Here is a 19494-nt window from a genome sequence, read left to right as displayed (position 1 = left end):
GTATTAATGTATGTAGTACCAGATTCTCTGAAAATTTCATTCATTTATCTATGATAGTTTCTGATATAATGGGGCATATGTACTGAAAATTTTAGTTTGCAGGAAATTGACTTTAAAGAAAAAACTTTTGAAATTTGTTGCTTACAGTTAATTAAAACTGTCCTGCAGCGTATGATGGATCTTCTTTGGCCTGTAGCAGGTCTTCCAGCTTCTTTTTCACCTTCCTGGGTGTTTGTGTTGCTCTCTTGGCCATATTAGATGCAGACCTGTCAGCATCAGCTATCAGCCCAGTGATCATATTTTCACCAGGATTAATTCCCAGATTTTTCAGTACCCAACACTTTCCAAGATTACCACAATTGAATTTAATAAGAGCATCATGAACTCCTAGTTTCATTGTATGCTTGCCTACAAATACAGTTTTAGGAAGGCTGTTCCAAATTATGCTGTTGAAACATTCATTTGCGTTCTGTATCTGCCCGTGCAGACATTTCCTTAGAACGTCAGGATGAGCGAAGTCTCTGAAAACAGGTTTAAAGCTGTAATAACAGCAGCAGAAGGAGAATGCTGGTGAGAATAAGCTTCTCCAGTTGCCTGAGCCCTATTGTATTTGCACCATGAGTTTTCTCCTGATGGACACAGTCCATGACATGGCGTATCATCAGTAGAAGACATATGGAAGAATATGGCCCAAACATCTCTCTTCATTGCCTCCAGATTTTCTTTATTTCTCCTAATTGGCTGCCCATAGTATACCTTAAAGTTTTCTATTTCAGTTTTAGTTAACCGACCTTGTCTGGTCAACAATTTTCCATCTTGTACTTTCTTTCCTCTCATATCAACAGTTAGTTTTCTCAGCCATGTTCCCAAACGTTTTTTAACATGGCCTACACATTCTATTTTGCTAATAATGGCATCTCCATATGGCTTAGAGTTCACCACATCATTGTATGCCTTACTGTTACCATCACGCAAATATTTAGTGTACCATACATTTCTTGTTTCTACGGAGTGATGAAATATTTGTTGCTCTCCATGAATTTCCAGACGATCACTTGTTCCTCTAAAATTAGCCACACAGTTGTGTTCTTTATGTTCATTGATTTTACAATATTTGCAATATTTACACACTATCTCCACATCTAACACTTTACCGGTGTCTACACTCATGGCAGTCACTACTCCATTCAGAGAAGTATGTTCTCTTTTTCTGCCAACTTTCATCAAGTGCAACTGCGATATCCGATCATTCCATCGTTTTCTTCCACTGCTTCCCTAGCAGCCAGTTTCATGCTTTCGTCACTGACCTCACATACAGCTTTCTCTAATGTGGTTGATGTAAGTTCATCACTGAACAAAATGTTCTCTGTGCAGCCATGCCCTTGCCAATGGATCGTAAGGCATAAACTAATCTATTATTGATTTCAAAAGGGCAACTTTCATCTGGTTTTGAAGAACTCATAAATGAAATCACAGCTGAGCATTTAGTGCAAATTAAATCCAAAGCAGTTGCTAGGCCTTTTCTTCCACTGGCACTCTCACAAATTTTCACACTCTGTGACTCACCACCCTGTCTACATTGTACAAATTTAGAAATTACATCTGATAATATTCTCAAATTTATAATAATATTACTGCACCCCTTGTCACTTACAGTAAATTCGTTGTAACACTCTTGAAATGGTGAGAGCTTCTTTGATGATGCACTTCTTGAAGAATTACAATTAGAAACATTGTTGCCAGGTGACATAACCTCTTGTACAGAAAGCTTTTTAAACTTATTTCATCTAAATTGTCATTCCTTGAAAATGCCTTTACATTTCATCATCTTCAATAAACACAACAAAACAGATGTAAGCAAGCACTGCAGACGTGAATATAGCAACTAATCGCAATCACACTTGATCAAAACTAACCATGTGTTTGAAAGCTTGTTGTTTACAAACAGCAGAAACAAAAGAATACTAATTGTTGCATCCCAAGGGTAGACAACACACTCGAGAGTAAAAAAAATCCTAACATGCAATGTAGGGGATATGAAGATCTAAAATATATGCAGAAAAGTGGGTGACAGAAAAGTGCGCATGGTACATAAACACATGTGGTCAGAAAAATGCTCTTTAAATGTTCGAAAAAAAAAAAAATTCAGCTAAATCATTTTCAGAGTACTTAAATAAAACCTTAATCTATCGAAATATGATGAAAACCAAAAATCGATTTTTTTCGACCTGAACTGTGGTTTGGTCCCCTGAAAGTCACCATTATGACACAGCTACTCTAAGTCACTGCAGGATCCTCAGATTGGTGTATTTTGCAGTTTATTAAGACGTGTGTGAACATCCTCGTATGATCTTCCACAAAAGACTGGAACAGTAGGAATCAAAGAAAAGTTCTCAAGTACCAGTGAGCCCATTGGAGTTTCAATGATTATACTTCAAGGGCTGCTATTTACTTGACCCTGTCCCTCCTACCTTCTTCATCTGCTTTTAATTATAGATTTTTCAAGTGTAACAGTCAACAAACCCCACTTCGCTATGTGTGTGTCACAGTAGATTACCTGGTAAAATTTGTCATTGTCATTCACATGCGCACCAAGCAAACCCAGTGTCTGCAGGAGTCCTACATTCAGTGCTGGGTCTTACTGTGCTGCATCACTGAAGAGGAGTTTTGATGGAAGAGTGGTGTCTGCATCACCCTTGTGCTAGTTCCACTTGGGAATACAACCCATGAACTTTCACAAACAACACCAATTACTGCTACACTCCTACACTCCATTGGAAGATTGTAGGTTTCTTCTTTCCTCAGTAATTGTGGTGGACTGAGGACCCAACTCCGAACACCATTTTATGGTGTATCTGGTTCAGAATGAGCAATGGCAGAGTCTGGTGTCATTAGGGTGGGCAGGTCATCAGAACTCATAGCCATAACCATTTTACTTTTACATAGTTTTACTCATAACATGATACATGCATACATTCTAGTGGTCAACACGCTGGCAGTCTACCAATTCTAATGCAGCGTGGACAAATAGTGACTGGTGTAAACAAAACCCTACAGCCAACAGAGAAGACCTACTTTCATTCTGAATGACCATCTGTATTTGTAAGTAACAACCCACACTTGCAGAATCAGTGGGCGAGGGAATGTGCATACAGAGCTAAGGGGTGAATGTTTGCTTTAGTTGTTTTTCGTGTTAATTTGTGTACAAACTACACCTCAGCTATGTATCACATAAGCTGTAGGCTTTTTTGTCACAGAAAACAAACTGTAATGCTCAGAAAGACTATAAAGACCCCTAACATGGTGTAAATTTTGTATTCTATGTGTTTCTTTAAATTAATGCATATTTTATTGTACAAAGAATGAAGCAAATAAGTGTAGTGATGTATCTGATCAGAATACCAGGACAAAATGATCTTAGTTTTAACAAATATGAATTAAAAATACATAAAAATGGAGATTGAAACCTATTTCTAAGTGGTTTGTTTGATTTAACAAGCTATCAAACTCACTAAGACACTTTAGTGGAAAGTAATGAAACACAAAAAAAATTACTACAATTTGAAGCTGAAATTTATTCTGCTAGGTTCAGATTATCTGGGTTAATATAGACCCCAAGACTTCACGGATAACCAAAAGCATGGAACATCATTTCTACAGAAATGAATGGATATTGCACTAGAAACCCATACTATATGCCACATTTGGATCTCACTGCACTGCACTGCACTGACAACTTATTACACCTGAAACTCATTATATTGCATATCATTTAACTTTGGGAATAATATCTTTCTGTTTTGGATTTTTGTTCACTTTTTTATGATGATAGTTTGCATTTACTCGATAGTCCTAACACGCACCACTCACAGTTTAGTCTGGATATAGCTCGTACCATGGTTAACATCTTGACACAGACCATCAGTGAGGCAGCAACATCAGTTCTGTCCAAAGGATTAAACTTCGCAGTTATGCCCACAAAGATTCCCACAGAAGAGATCATACAATCTGTCGAGGCGTCACTCCACCAAATACCATGTGTCGAAGCAGAAAAGATAAGGCAGGAAACTGTAAGAATTTTACAAACACCAAAACCACTCAGAGCCTATATCACACGTGAAGAAAGACAGGCCATATAGGAGCTCAGGAATAACAAGGAGACCTGATGGTGAGGATAGGCAGAAATACGAAGGCCCTTGTTAAGAACTCAAGAATTGATCCTGACACAGCCAAGAGACTAATCATCAAGGTGCCTGTGCCTCCTAGAATCTACAGAGTACCTAAGCTCCCTAAGGAGGGTTATCCACTGAGGCTCATAGTGACGGAATAGATTCACCTACGTGTTATGTTGTGAAACACCTGGCACCTGAGTTACGCCGTCTTGAGGGACAGACAGACTCCTACGTGAAAGACTCTTCCCACTTCATACAACTGATTAGGGAACAGCAAATAAAGCCATCAGACATTATGGTCAGTTTTGACATCAAGTCTCTCTTCACCAACATACCTATTGAGGAGACTATGCACATTCTACAGGATCGGATACCACCAGATATCTGCGATCTGGTGCGCTTACGCCTGTCATCTACATACTTCACCCAGCAGGGAAAATATTACGAACAGTTTGATGAAGTGGCAATGGGCTCTGCGCTCTCCCCTGTAGCTGCGGACATCTTCATGGAAGCCTTTGAGCAATCAGCCCTAGCTTCTGCTCTGTTATGTCGCAGTTGTTGGCTACTATATGTGGATGACACATTCGTTATCTGGCCTTGCGGTGAAGCGGAATTGGAAAACTTCCTCCAGCACTTAAATAGCTTGGACAGAAGTGTAAAGTCCACACATGAGACTGAAAACAATGGTACCTTGCCATTTCTGGCTGTGGACGTAGACAGAGCTGCCAAAGGTAAACTGGGACACAAAGTGTACTGGAAACCAATGCACACTAATCGGTACTTGCACGCGGAGAGCCACCACCACCCAGCTCAAAAGTATTCTGTTCTGCATACATTAACTGCTTGAGCCTACCAGATAAGCGATGAAAATAACATCAAGAATTAAAGGAGCTACGACACACGTTTCGTGCCAGTGGCTATGACGACATCATCATAAGAAAAGTAGCTAAAACCAAAGGGAGCTGAACATGAGAAGAAGGCAAAAGAGAGAAGCTTCCACTGGTTCACTTACCATATGTAAAAGGCATCAGTGAACGGCTAGGCAACGTCCTCCACCGACAAGGTTTGAGACCGATTTTTCGAAGCAGTCACATGATCCACAAAATGATAGGTTCCACCAAGGATGTAGTCAACAATCTTAACACTGCAGGTGTTTACAAACTACGGTGTGAGTGCGGAGCTGCCTACACAGGAGAAACAGGGAGACTGGTCGGCTTATGAGTAGCAGAACATGAACGCTATGTACCATTACAACAACATAATAAATCGGCGATAGCAGAACACCATCATGATTGTGGACAACCTCAGGTTCCAGGAAGCCCGAGTACTGGTGAAAGAATCGTGGATGCGAGAATGCAAAATACGGGAGGCGATCAAAATTATTAAGCAGCCTGACAACATCAACAGAGAAGATGGCTTCAAAACTCCCAGCGTCCTGGCTGCCGGCCATCCCAGTGCAACAGGCTGCGAACAGTCACGGGGCAGAAGCAACAGGGACATGGACGTATCTGCACAAACAGCTGTAGAGCAACTGTCAGTCCACTTCTGCGCACACCAGGAGGAAAACTTGCCGACCAGAAGCCGAATGCTGATTGGCAGAGAGCTACCAATCATTGATGACATGGACATCCAAAAATAGCCTCTTTCCTTCCATCTTCCCTTATGTCATGACTAACTAACCATATTAGAGGGCCAATTAAGAGTTTTACAACAATGATGTCAGACCTCGATAGTCTCTAATAAATTGAAGCACCTATCCCCATGCAAAACCAGTCATGCCCTGAGGAAAGCCATTGCAATTCGGCCGAAGCGTCGGTTTTAGTTTATTATTGTTAGTTTTTTAGCAATGATGCGGCATAACACGCAGAAGGATTTTAATCACTAAGTCCTAACATCGGTAGAATCAAACAAAATTTTTCCTGGATACTGTTGATAGCAGATTGGTGCATGCCAGGACTTTGGTGTGTCTGTCTAACCAGTTCCTCAATGACTTGTTTGTGTGCTTATTCCGTAACTGTGATAAACTTCGACTGCAGACTCTCCATTTTCTATCGGAAATTTCTAATTTGTTGCAGATCATTAGAGCAATATGTTTTCATTTATCTGTCATCTTCCCCTAGTACATATAGACCATCTGTAACGTTAGCAGCAACAACAAGAATCATGATATAGGTTAAAATTCTTTCTCATTGTTCTTTTTTAGAATCTACAGCATTATAAAGTTCCGTTGGCAGCTAGAGAACTATGATCAACATTGTATTCCTCTTGTACGTATCAAAAATATGCATTATTTCCTATCAACACGAGGCAAGAATTCTGAAGGGAACCACCCTGGAAGAAAATATAAACCATTTCCTCTTACTGTCGGTAATAAGTGAGTTGGAAATTGACAGCAAACATACCGCAAGGGTAGAATCACTATGTTTAACAGAAGGTGAAATGGGAAACAGAGAAATATTTTAGGAATGTGTGAATGGAAATTGGGGTGTACATTGTATTCTGGTGGTAAAATCTGAGGTACATGCATAATACTATATTCCAAATGAAAAACTTCAGGTTAATTAATTTTAACATTATACTTTAGGCTTTCCACTTTTTTCAAGACTTCCCAAACTGTGCATGGATAATCCACAATCTGGATAATCCACATGCAGATATTCAGAAGCTGGCTGTAATAAAAAAATAATAATAATTACAAGACAGTTACTGACCTTCACTAAGACAGTGTGCCAAGTCTGTATAAGAAAAAATTCATATCCTTTGAAATAATGTGAAGTCAGAAGTCTGATGTATTATATGCTAGTCTGTGTTGTGTTACTATTTGAAGGAGTAGTATAGAAATTGTAGTATAATAAATATGTAAAGTAGTAACAAGATGTCACCTGTTGTTTTATGTTCGAATTATTTTCAACTCCCTTGTACTGCTATTATTTCTTATGTTTTGGGGGTGCTACAGGTTTGATGGTTGCATACAAATTAAGTAAAAAGTAACAGCACTCCCTTTTGTGCCTTAGGTTCAAACAACAGAGCACTCGTAACAGGCACATAGTGCATGCACACTGGAATGAGGTCAACTCCTCCAAATCGAAGCAAAGCTCAAAGCAGGTAGAGCCAGACGATGCATCCAGCAGTGAAGATTCTGACCACAGTAAGTGTTTCCTGTGCTTTGCTTATTTTTGTTTAATTGCTTGTGTCATCAACCCTAAAAGTCAGTTTGATACAACTCTTCATTCCTGTCACTTCTCTCTGTCATGCTCTTCATTTCAGAGTAACTGCTGCCTGTTAAATTGCTGACTATCTCTCTGCAATTCCTCACCTCTCCCATCCTTTCAGGTACATTTTTCAGCGATGGAATGTGGTTGTAATATGTGCCCCATGATCACTGCATATGCACCATATAAAAAAGAATAAGTTTCTAAGAATTTTCGCATGGTAGTGATTGACCTTGACCTTTGATGTTGAGTATTTCAAAACATGACACCTTTAATTTCTTTGAAAGGAGGATAGTATATTGCTATATTACTATGTACGTGTTAAATATCAAGCAGACATAACAAAGGCATCATGCCCAAAACTTTATTTGTTCCACATCATTACACTATCAAAGAGCAGTGATACACTTATGAAACACAAATTATTGTTAAGTACAATTCATAAGCTATGGTGTAAAAATGTGGCTTATATCATTGTAGTGGTATCACAAACCATTTTCAGCACAAAAATGAATAGGCAGTAGAACATGGTTACAACTTCTCTGAAGTCTCCAGTTAAATTACTGATGTTTACCAGGCACAGTATTTGGTTGGTGTCACTGTTAATACTTATGAGAATGTCACATCTGGTAACACAAATGTCTGGATTGGCAGGAAACCCAAATGATGGGAGATGCCCCATGTTGACAGAAGAAGCTGATGTGTAGTACATCTGTTTCTTCATAAGTTTGTAAGACATATACAGCCCACCAATGACTGTCACATTTATATGAATCAAATCCATAAATGTGTATTAACATCATTTTTTTTCACAGTAACCATCTTGATTATTGTCTGCTCACTAACGAAGTGGAATATATCTTTGCTATTAATATATCTTTGCCTAATATGTGTTATACAGTGCAGCTTACGGGTACCTGGATACATCCCTGTATTCATGAAACACTGATTCAGTTTGACAGTGTCTTAATCATGATGGGAAGCAAGTCTATCATGAAAGATACATGAAGGAATATTTTGTTTGCAACATTTGTGGGGCTACTGGCCTGTAGGTAGTAGTCTCGCTTTTGGTAGCACTTCTTCTTGATCGTATAAAGTGGGACATGGTGTTTGTTCAATAATTTTCGTGACACTAACATTTTAGCTGATGACACATACTTTATTTCTGGTGAAGTTCGAATATTGATAACGGTGACAGTTCATTTACTACAAATAGAAGGTAACTTGTGGGTGCAAACCAGCATCCAGAATTACAGTTGTGAAATATTCATTCTGCAGTGGCACAAGGTAATGAGGTCACATCTACATGGAACCATCACAGTCCTACACTAGTCCATTTAAGAGTTTCAAGCAGATAGATTATTAAGTACAACAATATTTATTTTATTTATGCTCTTGACAATCACAGTATGGTTCAGAAAAAACATCATTGGTTTCTCATGATGGAAGTTTCTCAGTAGTAGTTCATCATCAGTCTTTGGGTCTCATGTACAGAAAACACACAGTTGAGGAGTAAATCAAATGACAAATCCACATAATGTAGGTGTTACTTGGTGCTTTAAACTATTTTTAGGTGTCTATTTAAGGACTTGTGTATGAATAAGTGATTCTTCTGAAAAATAAATTATGCTTTGAAAAATGGCTAGGTTCGAAGTTGCTATTTTGGATGTACTTATGGAATTTTGGATTATGGATAAGTTTCTATAAATAAATTTATAAAAGTACATGTTGTTGTTGTTGTTGTGGTCTTCAGTCCTGAGACTGGTTTGATGCAGCTCTCCATGCTACTCTATCCTGTGCAAGCTTCTTCATCTCCCAGTGCCTACTGCAGCCTACATCCTTCTGAATCTGCTTAGTGTATTCATCACCTGGTCTCCCTCTACGATTTTTACCCTCCACGCTGCCCTCCAATACTAAACTGGTGAACCCTCGATGTCTCAGAACATGTCCTACCAACCGATCCCTTCTTCTAGTCAAGTTGTGCCACAAGCTCCTCTCCTCCCCAATTCTATTCAGTACCTCCTCATTAGTTATGTGATCAACCCATCTAATTTTCAGCATTCTTCTGTAGCACCACATTTCAAAAGCCTCTATTCTCTTCATGTCTAAGCTATTTATCGTCCACATTTCACTTCCATACATGGCTACACTCCATACAAATACTCTCAGAAACGACTTCCTGACATTTAAATCTATACTTGATGTTAACAAATTTTTCTTCTTCAGAAATGCTTTCCTTGCCATTGCCAGTCTACATTTTATATCCTCTCTACTTCGACCATCGCCGGCCGGTGTGGCCGTGCGGTTAAAGGCGCTTCAGTCTGGAACCGCGTGACCACTACGGTCGCAGGTTCGAATCCTGCCTCGGGCATGGATGTGTGTGATGTCCTTAGGTTAGTTAGGTTTAAGTAGTTCTAAGTTCTAGGGGACTTATAACCACAGCAGTTGAGTCCCATGGTGATCAGAGCCAGAGCCTTCGACCATCATCAGTTATTTTGCTCCCCAAATAGCAAAACTCCTTTACTATTTCAAGTGTCTCATTTCCTAATCTAATTTCCTCAGCATCACCCGACTTAATTCAACTACATTCCATTATCCTCGTTTTGCTTTTGTTGATGTTCATCTTATACCCTCCTTTTAAGACACTGTCCATTCCATTCAACTTCTCTTCCAAGTCCTTTGCTGTCTCTGACAGAATTACAATGTCATCAGCGAACCTCAAAGTTTTTATTTCTTCTCCGTGGATTTTAATACCCACTCCGAACTTTTCTTTTGTTTCCTTTATTGCTTGCTCAATATACAGATTGAATAACATCGGGGATAGGCTACAATCATGTCTCACTCCCTTCCCAACCACTGCTTCCCTTTCATACCCTTCGACTCTTATAACTGCCATCTACTTTCTGTACAAATTGTAAATAGTTACTATTATTATCACATGATATGGATCCTCTTGTTTACATGAATGAGCACTATATTGCAAGTGGTAATAAATTTCATGAAATTATAAATTAGTGGATTAATTAGTGCTTTATGTCAAATGGTACAGAAAAAATAAGGCAGCGAAAGTATGTAGTTAAAGTTGGGGAATCTAACAATGGTTTTGACAAGATCTGCAATGGAAAATAGTACTATTAGAAAACTTTGATATTAATTTTTGCAGCAGGTAACTGAAATTAATAATTTAAAATGTTGTACAGGAAATTAAGAAAGCTTATTTTTTGATTGTTATGTTTCAGTATATGGAAAATTGCTGATTAGCTCACTGACAAGTGAATGGTCCAATCCAATATATCAAAAACTACTGAGAAAGTTTTCATGCAGCAAGAATACACCGAAAAAAATGCCCTGTCAAAATCTTAACTACTTAGGAACACTGGAAGTATTTAAAAACGTTAAAGTTACTCACTTTTGCAGTGCAAATAACCACTTATAAAAGCAGTTTGCACAGCCCTTCCTGTCTAGTTTGCAAATCAGTGAATACGCAGATGCAGCCACTACAAGAGAAATGTAGTATTCAGGAGCACAGTCCAGTGTGCACATACCCAAATTTTAAGCATATAAACAATACCAAAAATATCGCAGATCATTGATTTTTTGAATAACTTGAACTTCATATTGACAGATAAACCGTTTCAGATGTAATTGGTACACAAGTGACCAGCAGAGGAAAGAAAATAAAGACAATGTATGGTGTTACAGTATAAACATCAACCATCAACTGAAGCTTTAATTTGTTGACATTAAATATTTTACAATAATTCCTGTTGCATAGTTCTTATGCTAATTTTTAAATAATGTAATTTTACTAACAATGAAACTGTTCCTTGTTTATTCTCTATAGTCACCACTGAAATGTAAAGTATCTATTGGATGATGAAAACAAAACATTTTAGTTACATCCAGCACATCTGATAAATATTAAAGCTTGCAGGCACTTCAATCATTATAGCACTATTTGGACAGAACTGGAACTGAGTAGGAAACAGTCATAGCCATTGTATGTGTATTGCACTACATATTAGGCATACATGATCAAATACATAAAATGTTGTGATGCACACTTGACAATACAGAAATGATTGTTCTACTGATACATCTGAAATGACAGAGCTATCAGAAAATATATAGTCGGACAATTTCCTGAAACATGCTTTACACTAATAAAAATCTTTTTAATCAAGAGGCTGAACCACACTATTAGTTCTGGGTAAAAAAAAATTTTTTTTCCCTTCCTCCTCCTATAGACAGAGATGTCATTATGTCCAGGCCAAGACTCCTACAAAAATAATGAAGTAGTTTCCACAAATTGCAGGAAGATGTGTGGTTGTAACAGTGAAAATTATGCTTTCATATTTTTTCCAGAATTTACTACATATAGTTAATGATTTTTGCAAGTAAAAAATTCTTTTTTTAATGTTGTTCCTAATTTCACTTGCTATTCTTAAAGACAGATATAGATTAGATTAGATTAGATTTACTTTCATTCCAATTGATCCGTAGTGAGGAGGTCCTCCAGGATGTGGAACATGTCAGAAAAACAACAATACATGACAAATATGTACAACAAAAACAAATTCCACAGGTCCCAAGTGGAATGATCATCATTTTTAATGACACTATATGAAAGTGACGTTTTACAAATACTAATGCACTGAATTTAAAATAAAAAAGTTTTTTATTTATTTATAAGGTAATAAACATGTAATACAACTACTATAATACTTATTTACAATGAACACATTACTGCACGAAATGGTGCAGAAGTTAGATTGTACTTACACACACACACACACACACACACACACACACACACACACACACACACACACACACGAACGAACAATGAACACATTACTGCACTGAAATTGTGCAGTTGGTTTTACTGAGAAATTCATCAATGGAGTAGAAGTAGTTGGCCACCAATAAATCCTTAGGCTTTTCTTAAACTGAATTTCATTGGTTCTTAAGCTTTTTATGGCTGTTGGCTAGTTATTGAAAATGTGTGTTCCTGAATAATGCACACCTTTTTGTACAAGACAAAGTGACTTTAAATCCTTGTGAAGATTATTCTCATTTCTAGTATTGATTTCATGAATTTAGCTGTTGGTTTGAAAAAGTGATATATTTTTAATGACAAATTTCATTAAGGAATAAATATATTGGGAAGCAGTAGCTAGTATCCCTAGTTCCCTAAACAGGCTTCTGCAGGATGTTTTTGAGTTCACACCACTTATAACCCTTACTGCACGTTTTTGTACCCAGATAACTTTAGCTTGGCTTGATGAATTACCCCAAAAAATAATCCCATATGACATTATGGAATGAAAGTAAGCATAGTATGCCAGCTTTTTCATTTTTATATCCCCTATGTCTGTCAAAATTTGCATTGCAAATAGAGATTTGTTAAGACACTTCAGCAGTTCTGTGGTGTGCTCCTCCCAGTTGAATTTATTATCAAGCTGTAATCCCAAGAATTTAACACCGTCCACTTCTTCTATCTTCTTGTCGCCGTATGTTAGACATATACTCGTGGGACACCCCTTACAAGTTCTGAACTGCATATAGTGTGTTTTTTCAAAGTTTAGTGACAAAGAATTGGCTAGGAACCAGTGATTAATGTCCACAAAGATTTTATTAGCTGATCTTTCTAAGACTACACTTGATTTGCTATTTATTGCAATGTTTGTATCATCGGCAAACAAAACGAACTTGGCATCTGGTAATGTTACTGATGAAAGGTCATTAATATACACAAGAAAAGGTAAGGGCCTCAAAATGGAACCTTGTGGGACCCCACATGTAATTAGTTCCCAGTTGGATGATGCCTAATAGCTTGATACATGTCTCTTTCCTAATAACACCCTTTGTTTCCTGCCAGAGATATAAGATTTGAACCATTTTGCAGCATTTCCTGTTACACTATAATATTCTAATTTACTTAAAAGGATATTGTGATTTACACAGTCAAATGCCCTTGACAGATCTTAAAATATACCAGTTGCTTGCAATTTTTTGTCTTATGAATTAAACACATTTTCACTGTAAGTGTAGATAGCCTTCTCAATATCAGAACCTTTTAGAAATCCGAACTGTGACTTTGACAGTATGTTATTTGAGATAAGGTGGGTATAAAGCTGACTGTACATTACTTTTTCAAAAATTTTTGAGAATACTGGCAACAGTGAAATTGGATGGAAATTTGATGCTATTTCTTTATCTCCCTTCTTAAACAGTGGCTTCACTTCAGCATATTTCAGCCATTCAGGAAATATTCCACTGATAAACAACTGGTTACACAGATAGCTTAATATGTTACTTAGCTCAGAATCACATTCTTTAATTAACTTTGTCGATATTTCATCATAACCACTAGATGTTTTTGATTTTAAAGATTTTATGATGGACATTATTTCTGTTGGGGTAGTGAGGGCCAAATGCATATTATGGAAGTTACTTGATATGTCTGGTCTGAGGTATTCCATAGCAGCATCTACCGAACCTTACAACCCTATCTTTTCAGCAGCAGCTATAAAATGATTGTTTAAAAGTTCTGCAACACTATACCCATCTGTCACCAATGTATCATTTACTCTTAATGCTATTTGTTCCTCTTCATGTCTGGTTCTATAGGTCTCCTCCTTTCTCTATATCCCAAATTGTCTTTATTTTGTTATCTGATATGACTATCTTTTCCTTGTAATATATTTGCTTTGATGTCCATATTACAGTCTTTAATATTTTTCAGTATTTCTTATAATGTGCTATGGCATCAACATTGGAACTGTTTTGGATTGACAGATACAGTTTTCTTTTTGTTTTACAAGATACCTCTATTCCTTGAGTAGTCCATGGCTTCTTTGTAGACTTTGCTCTAACCTTGGTAAGTTTTGGTGGAAAACAGTGTTCGAATAAGGTAAGCACTTTATTAGCAAAAGTGTTATATTTTTCATTCATGCCATGAGCACTGTAAACATCAGTCCAATAAATGTCTCTGAGGAGTGTCCTAAAATAATCAATTTTTGGCTTATTGATTACCCTCTTGAGCTCAGATTTAACAGATTTTGTATCCTGTTCAGCATTAACATTTAACAGAAGGAACTGCATGTCATGGTCTGAGAGGCCAGTGACTATTGGTCTTGTAATATAATTTTGTTCATTGGACTTTTCTATAAATATATTATCAATGGCTGTTTGTGAGTAAGTGGCTACCCTAGTGGGGAAAATTACAGTTGGAATTAAGTTGAAGGATAGTGTTACTAACTCAAATAAGTTCTTATTGGGAGAGTCTTTAAGGAAATCTACATTGAAATCACCAGCAACCACTATTTCTTTGTTTTTGGTTGTTAAATGGGCCAGTACAGCTTCAAGGTGGTTTACAAACAGATTAAAGTTACCTTCAGGTGCTCGATATACACTTAATATTATGAAGGATTTTTTGTGAAATTCTAATTCTGTTGCACATGCTTCCATATGCTGTTCTAGGCAAAATTTATGAATGTCTATGTTCTTAAATTTATGACAGTTCCTGATGAATGTGGCAAGCTGCAGAAACAGTAACCAAGTGATACACTGATAAGCCAAACATTATGCACTGCCCTCCTTAACATTTGATGTCACCTGGTTGCATTGTGGGGACATGACATGGTATCACAAGTATGTAAGCAAGGCAGACACGGACGGGATATCTCCCCATTGAAGATATGGACTGCATATGGGGAAACCCATTGAGATAAGGGACTCAACAAAGGGCAGATTATTATTATTGTTATTTCTTCTTTCTCTTCTCAGACGTTATGTCTGGTCAAAAATGGAAAGTGATGCGGACCTTGATCAAGCGTGACTTCCTTTTAACTGTTCGGTATATGTTATACTGCATTTAGGAACTTTCAGGTAATTGAACATGTATCAATAATTACAGGCTTCTGTAGTTGTATATATATGTTTGGATGTAGCTGTATTGTATTGGTGGATATTGTGTGGTATGACTCCTGTAGTTGATAGTATAATTGGTATAATGTCAACTTTATCCTGATGCCACATGTCTTGTTATTATTATTATTATTATTACTATTATTATGCAGAGCCTGTGAATGAGTATTTTAAAAATGGCGAAGCTGGTCAAATGTTCACATGCTACTTTCATGAGCATCTTCAGAAACAGTTAGGACAGTGAAACTACCACTAGGCACTAAATGGTTGGACGCCCACAGCTTTTCACAGAATGTGGGATGAGGAGGATTTTCTGCTCTGTGAAGCAGACATCTCTGCCGAAAGAGTACAATGCTGGTGCATGCAAAAAACGTTTCAGAGCACACTGTTCATTTTACTTTCTTGAACATCCAGCTCCACAGCAGACCACTCCTAAGTGTTCGCATGTTGACCCAGCAACATTGTCAATTATGGTTACAGTGGACACAGGACCATTGGAATTCTGCTGTCAGTGAATGGAAACATGTCAGCTCTTCAGGTGAGCAACTTTTTGTTGCACTGGGTCAGCTCCACAAATGCCATCATCTAGGTGAACAGTGGCTCATAACATGCAGGCTGGTGGGGGCACTATTTATGCTGTGGGAGACATTCTCCTGAACTTGCTTGGGACCAGTGGTAGTAATCAAAGACAAGCTAACAGTTGCGAATCACCTGCATTCAGGCTTAAATAGATTTTCTTTCACACTTTTGAGAGTTTTGTTTTGTTGCATATTTTGTACTTTACGTAAATCTCTTCCATTTATATGACATGTCTTCAGATTTTGTGAAGCAAAACCAGCTTTGCGCACTGCTGAAGTGGTTTTCCCCTTCTTCATTTAACCAAAAAATTTACAGCCATTTCTTTGTCACTAAAAACTATTACTGTACATATTTTCTTTGGGCTTGGAATGTGCTCCATTTTGTTCTGGACTTTGATTAGCACATCATTGTTCAAACCACAATTCATGTAATTGTCAGTTATTTCCGGTTAGTCTTATGTTTCCACAATTTCTAGTGAAATGTCAACATCATTTGAATGAATCTCCAAGAAATTAACAAATAAATACATTCATGAAAGTTGTCAGGAGAATTAAGTGATTTCAGTTCCATACCATGTTCTTAATATTTCATCTTGGTAAGGTTGAAAAAATTAATGGGATTCCATATTACTGTGAAACTCTGCTAATAGCACCTGTCTTTGTGCAGGTCACCAAACACATACAAAGAAATCACAAAGAAAATTAATTTAGTGTTGTCTCCCATGTTAACACTTAGAGGTACTACAGAGGCAGGTGCTAATTATTATGGATATTAAATGAGGTGGAAATTCGAGCACATAATTATTGTGAACAATTTATTGTGTAAGAGAAACTATAATCAGAAACGGGAATTCACTTTACAAATTATGATCATGTTGTGCCATTTTATCTGTTTACTGATGCATTGTCAACCAGTGATGGCAGGGATGTACATATCTGCTGGCACCTGACCAGCTATGAATTTGGCAATTTTCAACTTTTTAAAAAATACTTGCAGTATATCTTAGTAGTTAAAATATTGACATTGTGTTTCATCAGGTGCATTTTTTACATTAACAATTTCAGGGCCATTTGTGACACAGCAGATTGGACCATTCTCTTGTGACTTTGGCAGGTAGCATACTGTAGTACTAATATTATTTGACAGTAACTTTTAATTATTAGTGCCCAAGGAAAAACTAATTACTCAAATGGATTTGGAACACATGAATGGGCATCTAAACAATAAATTACCAGTCTAAATAAGAACCTGAGATTCTTAAGCAAAGCTGTATGTGAGTAGGCAGATGTAATTGAACAAAAGATAAAAGTCAAGTGAAAAAATTTACTTGTTTTGACGAGCAGGGAAAAATGTAAGATTCCAAGAATTCACCCTACCATATCATACACACAAACAACTGTCCTGTTGTCAAAATATGGTTTTCATTGGGTCAGTTGAGGACTGACTAACCTCTTTACAGTCCCTGTAAACCCATCAGAAGATCCTTTGCCATCTAGAAAGTAATAAATGTGCTTTAGAGTTTGAGAGTGCAATCCATGTACTTTGCAGGATTTCTAAAATAAAATGATGTGATGAAATGGTGTTGGTGGCCCTCAGCTATGTACCCTGCGACTCAGAGTTACAATATCAAAAGTTTTGGCTGGTTTCATTGTCTAGGGGCTGGGATACGTAGTTGCTGCATGACAAGCCAAATACTGCTGAGTCTACAGTATAGAATAAAATACACACATGAATTGAATGGTCAAAGGTTTCTATCGCTCGTCAATTGCGAATTATGAAAGTAACATATAAATTTATAAATGACAGATTACAATTAAGTAAAATCTGCAGGTACTATCTTAATGACTTTAAATGATGAGTACGATAGTAGAAGTCCTTTTGAGAATGTGGTACACTTCTGCAAAACACTTATTGGTGTCGATGTCCAGCAATTAAATAAAATATAAGCTGAATAACAGGGAAATGATAGATTCCTACTGCACGTAATTAGTTATGAACAACAACATATTCACTTCTAAATGCACACGTCTTCACTGTAGAAGCCACAGAAATCTCACAAGTGCACAAGTCAGCACTCCAAAGTATTTCTATCACCTGTGACCACACGCAAACTGGTCTACACTCTCCAAGTCTTCCCGCGACTGTGCATCCATCGTGCCATCACGTCCAGCCTTCCTGTGTCCTGTGCGGCTATCCGTCATGCCACACTCTCCCAAACCACCTTGTGTCCTCTCTGGAAACCATGCTCCTCCCCAACTTCCATATGCCTCTCTTAGTAACGAGTGCTTTGATTGGCTAGTGTGTTCATGCCATGTCTTCAAGCCAACGCATATTCACAAACATAATGAAACACATTCTAAATACTGGATTTACTTTTAAATAACTTGAAATTATATAAATATTCCTACAGCTGGATCATAAACACTCTAACACACATTTTTAAATACATAAACAAATTAAATAAACATAGATCAAAGGAATAGAACGAAAGGTAGGCCAGTAGCCTAATGTCTCTGTGCTTTCTATAAGACAGTAAATATTTAACCAATTTCTTCATGAATAGTATATATCACATATAAGCAAAGACATAGATGGTTAAATATATTTATAAGCATGCTGCTACCATTTTTTTGTGTAACTGTGGAGTACTTAAGGCCTGACACCATCGATAGTAATCGGCCAATTTGACCTCCAATAACTCATGTACTATTCAAGTTACATGCCTGTAATTTATACCAATTTAGGTTTACACTAATAACTTTCTAAAGACGTGTTGAATGACAAAATCAACTGAAGTGGTTAAATTTTGGAAATTCGTTTCTGGGTTTTACTTGTATAATTTACCATCAGATACTAAACTTTAAACTAATAAAGATATTGAAAATCTGATTACACCATCAGAATCATCATGCAAATAATAGTAATGTACATATTTCTTTTTGAGGTATCATGATTCATTTAGCTACTATTAATTTCTATAAAAACTGTGAAATGTCTGCCATTAAGGGATCTCAAAGTCTGCCATCTTTGGCACTCCTGGCATGTCTCCTTCGTCGACAGTGTCACCATAGATTTCCCAGCCTCATGGCTGGATCCTTCTTGCTTCGGCCAGCGTCTGCCACCGCGTGGTTGGCCTGCCGAGTAGCTTGCGCCCGCCAAGTGGCCCGTGCGGCCATTGCTTCCTCCAAACTTAGAATATTTTCAGGGCGCAATGACTTGCCCATTACCTCATAACTTCATCATGAAAGATGGAGTAATTCTCTGCAAAATCACAAGCAACACTTTATCCATTTACCCTGAGTCCTCTTTCAATAATTTTAAAGATCTTTGATAGACTGCTGCTGTGTGATAGGAATGTTGCATTGGGGGAATATGTGTTCTTAACACTTTATTGGTTCTTTTAATTTACACTCTTCAACCATTAACTAAAAATTCGTTGTAAGACACATACAGAAGCAACATGGGTCATACTAGCATTGGTAAGAACACATTGTTATGTGTGCAACTCAAAAAATTTTGAGAATCCAGTTTTTACATATGGGTATGTGTCTTTGAAATATGCATATAATTGCTGAAGATTGTCCAACATTAGCTGCTTC

At 37.3% G+C, this 19494-nt stretch overlaps 1 protein-coding gene across 1 annotated transcript in view; it reads left to right on the top strand.

Annotated features, from left to right (window-relative positions):
• Window positions 1-19494, top strand: part of LOC126108847 (uncharacterized) — a 246408-nt gene that overhangs the window by 57873 nt on the left and 169041 nt on the right. The window contains exon 6 of the mRNA XM_049914214.1: window positions 7187-7320. Coding sequence (XP_049770171.1) covers window positions 7187-7320 — 134 coding nt within the window. The remainder of the gene's footprint in view (window positions 1-7186; window positions 7321-19494) is intronic.

This window comes from Schistocerca cancellata, chromosome 11 (genome assembly GCF_023864275.1).
Source record: "Schistocerca cancellata isolate TAMUIC-IGC-003103 chromosome 11, iqSchCanc2.1, whole genome shotgun sequence".
Taxonomy (NCBI): domain Eukaryota; kingdom Metazoa; phylum Arthropoda; class Insecta; order Orthoptera; family Acrididae; genus Schistocerca; species Schistocerca cancellata.
The sequence above is the reverse complement of the archived record's forward strand: the minus strand, read 5'-3'. Positions and strand labels throughout refer to the sequence as shown.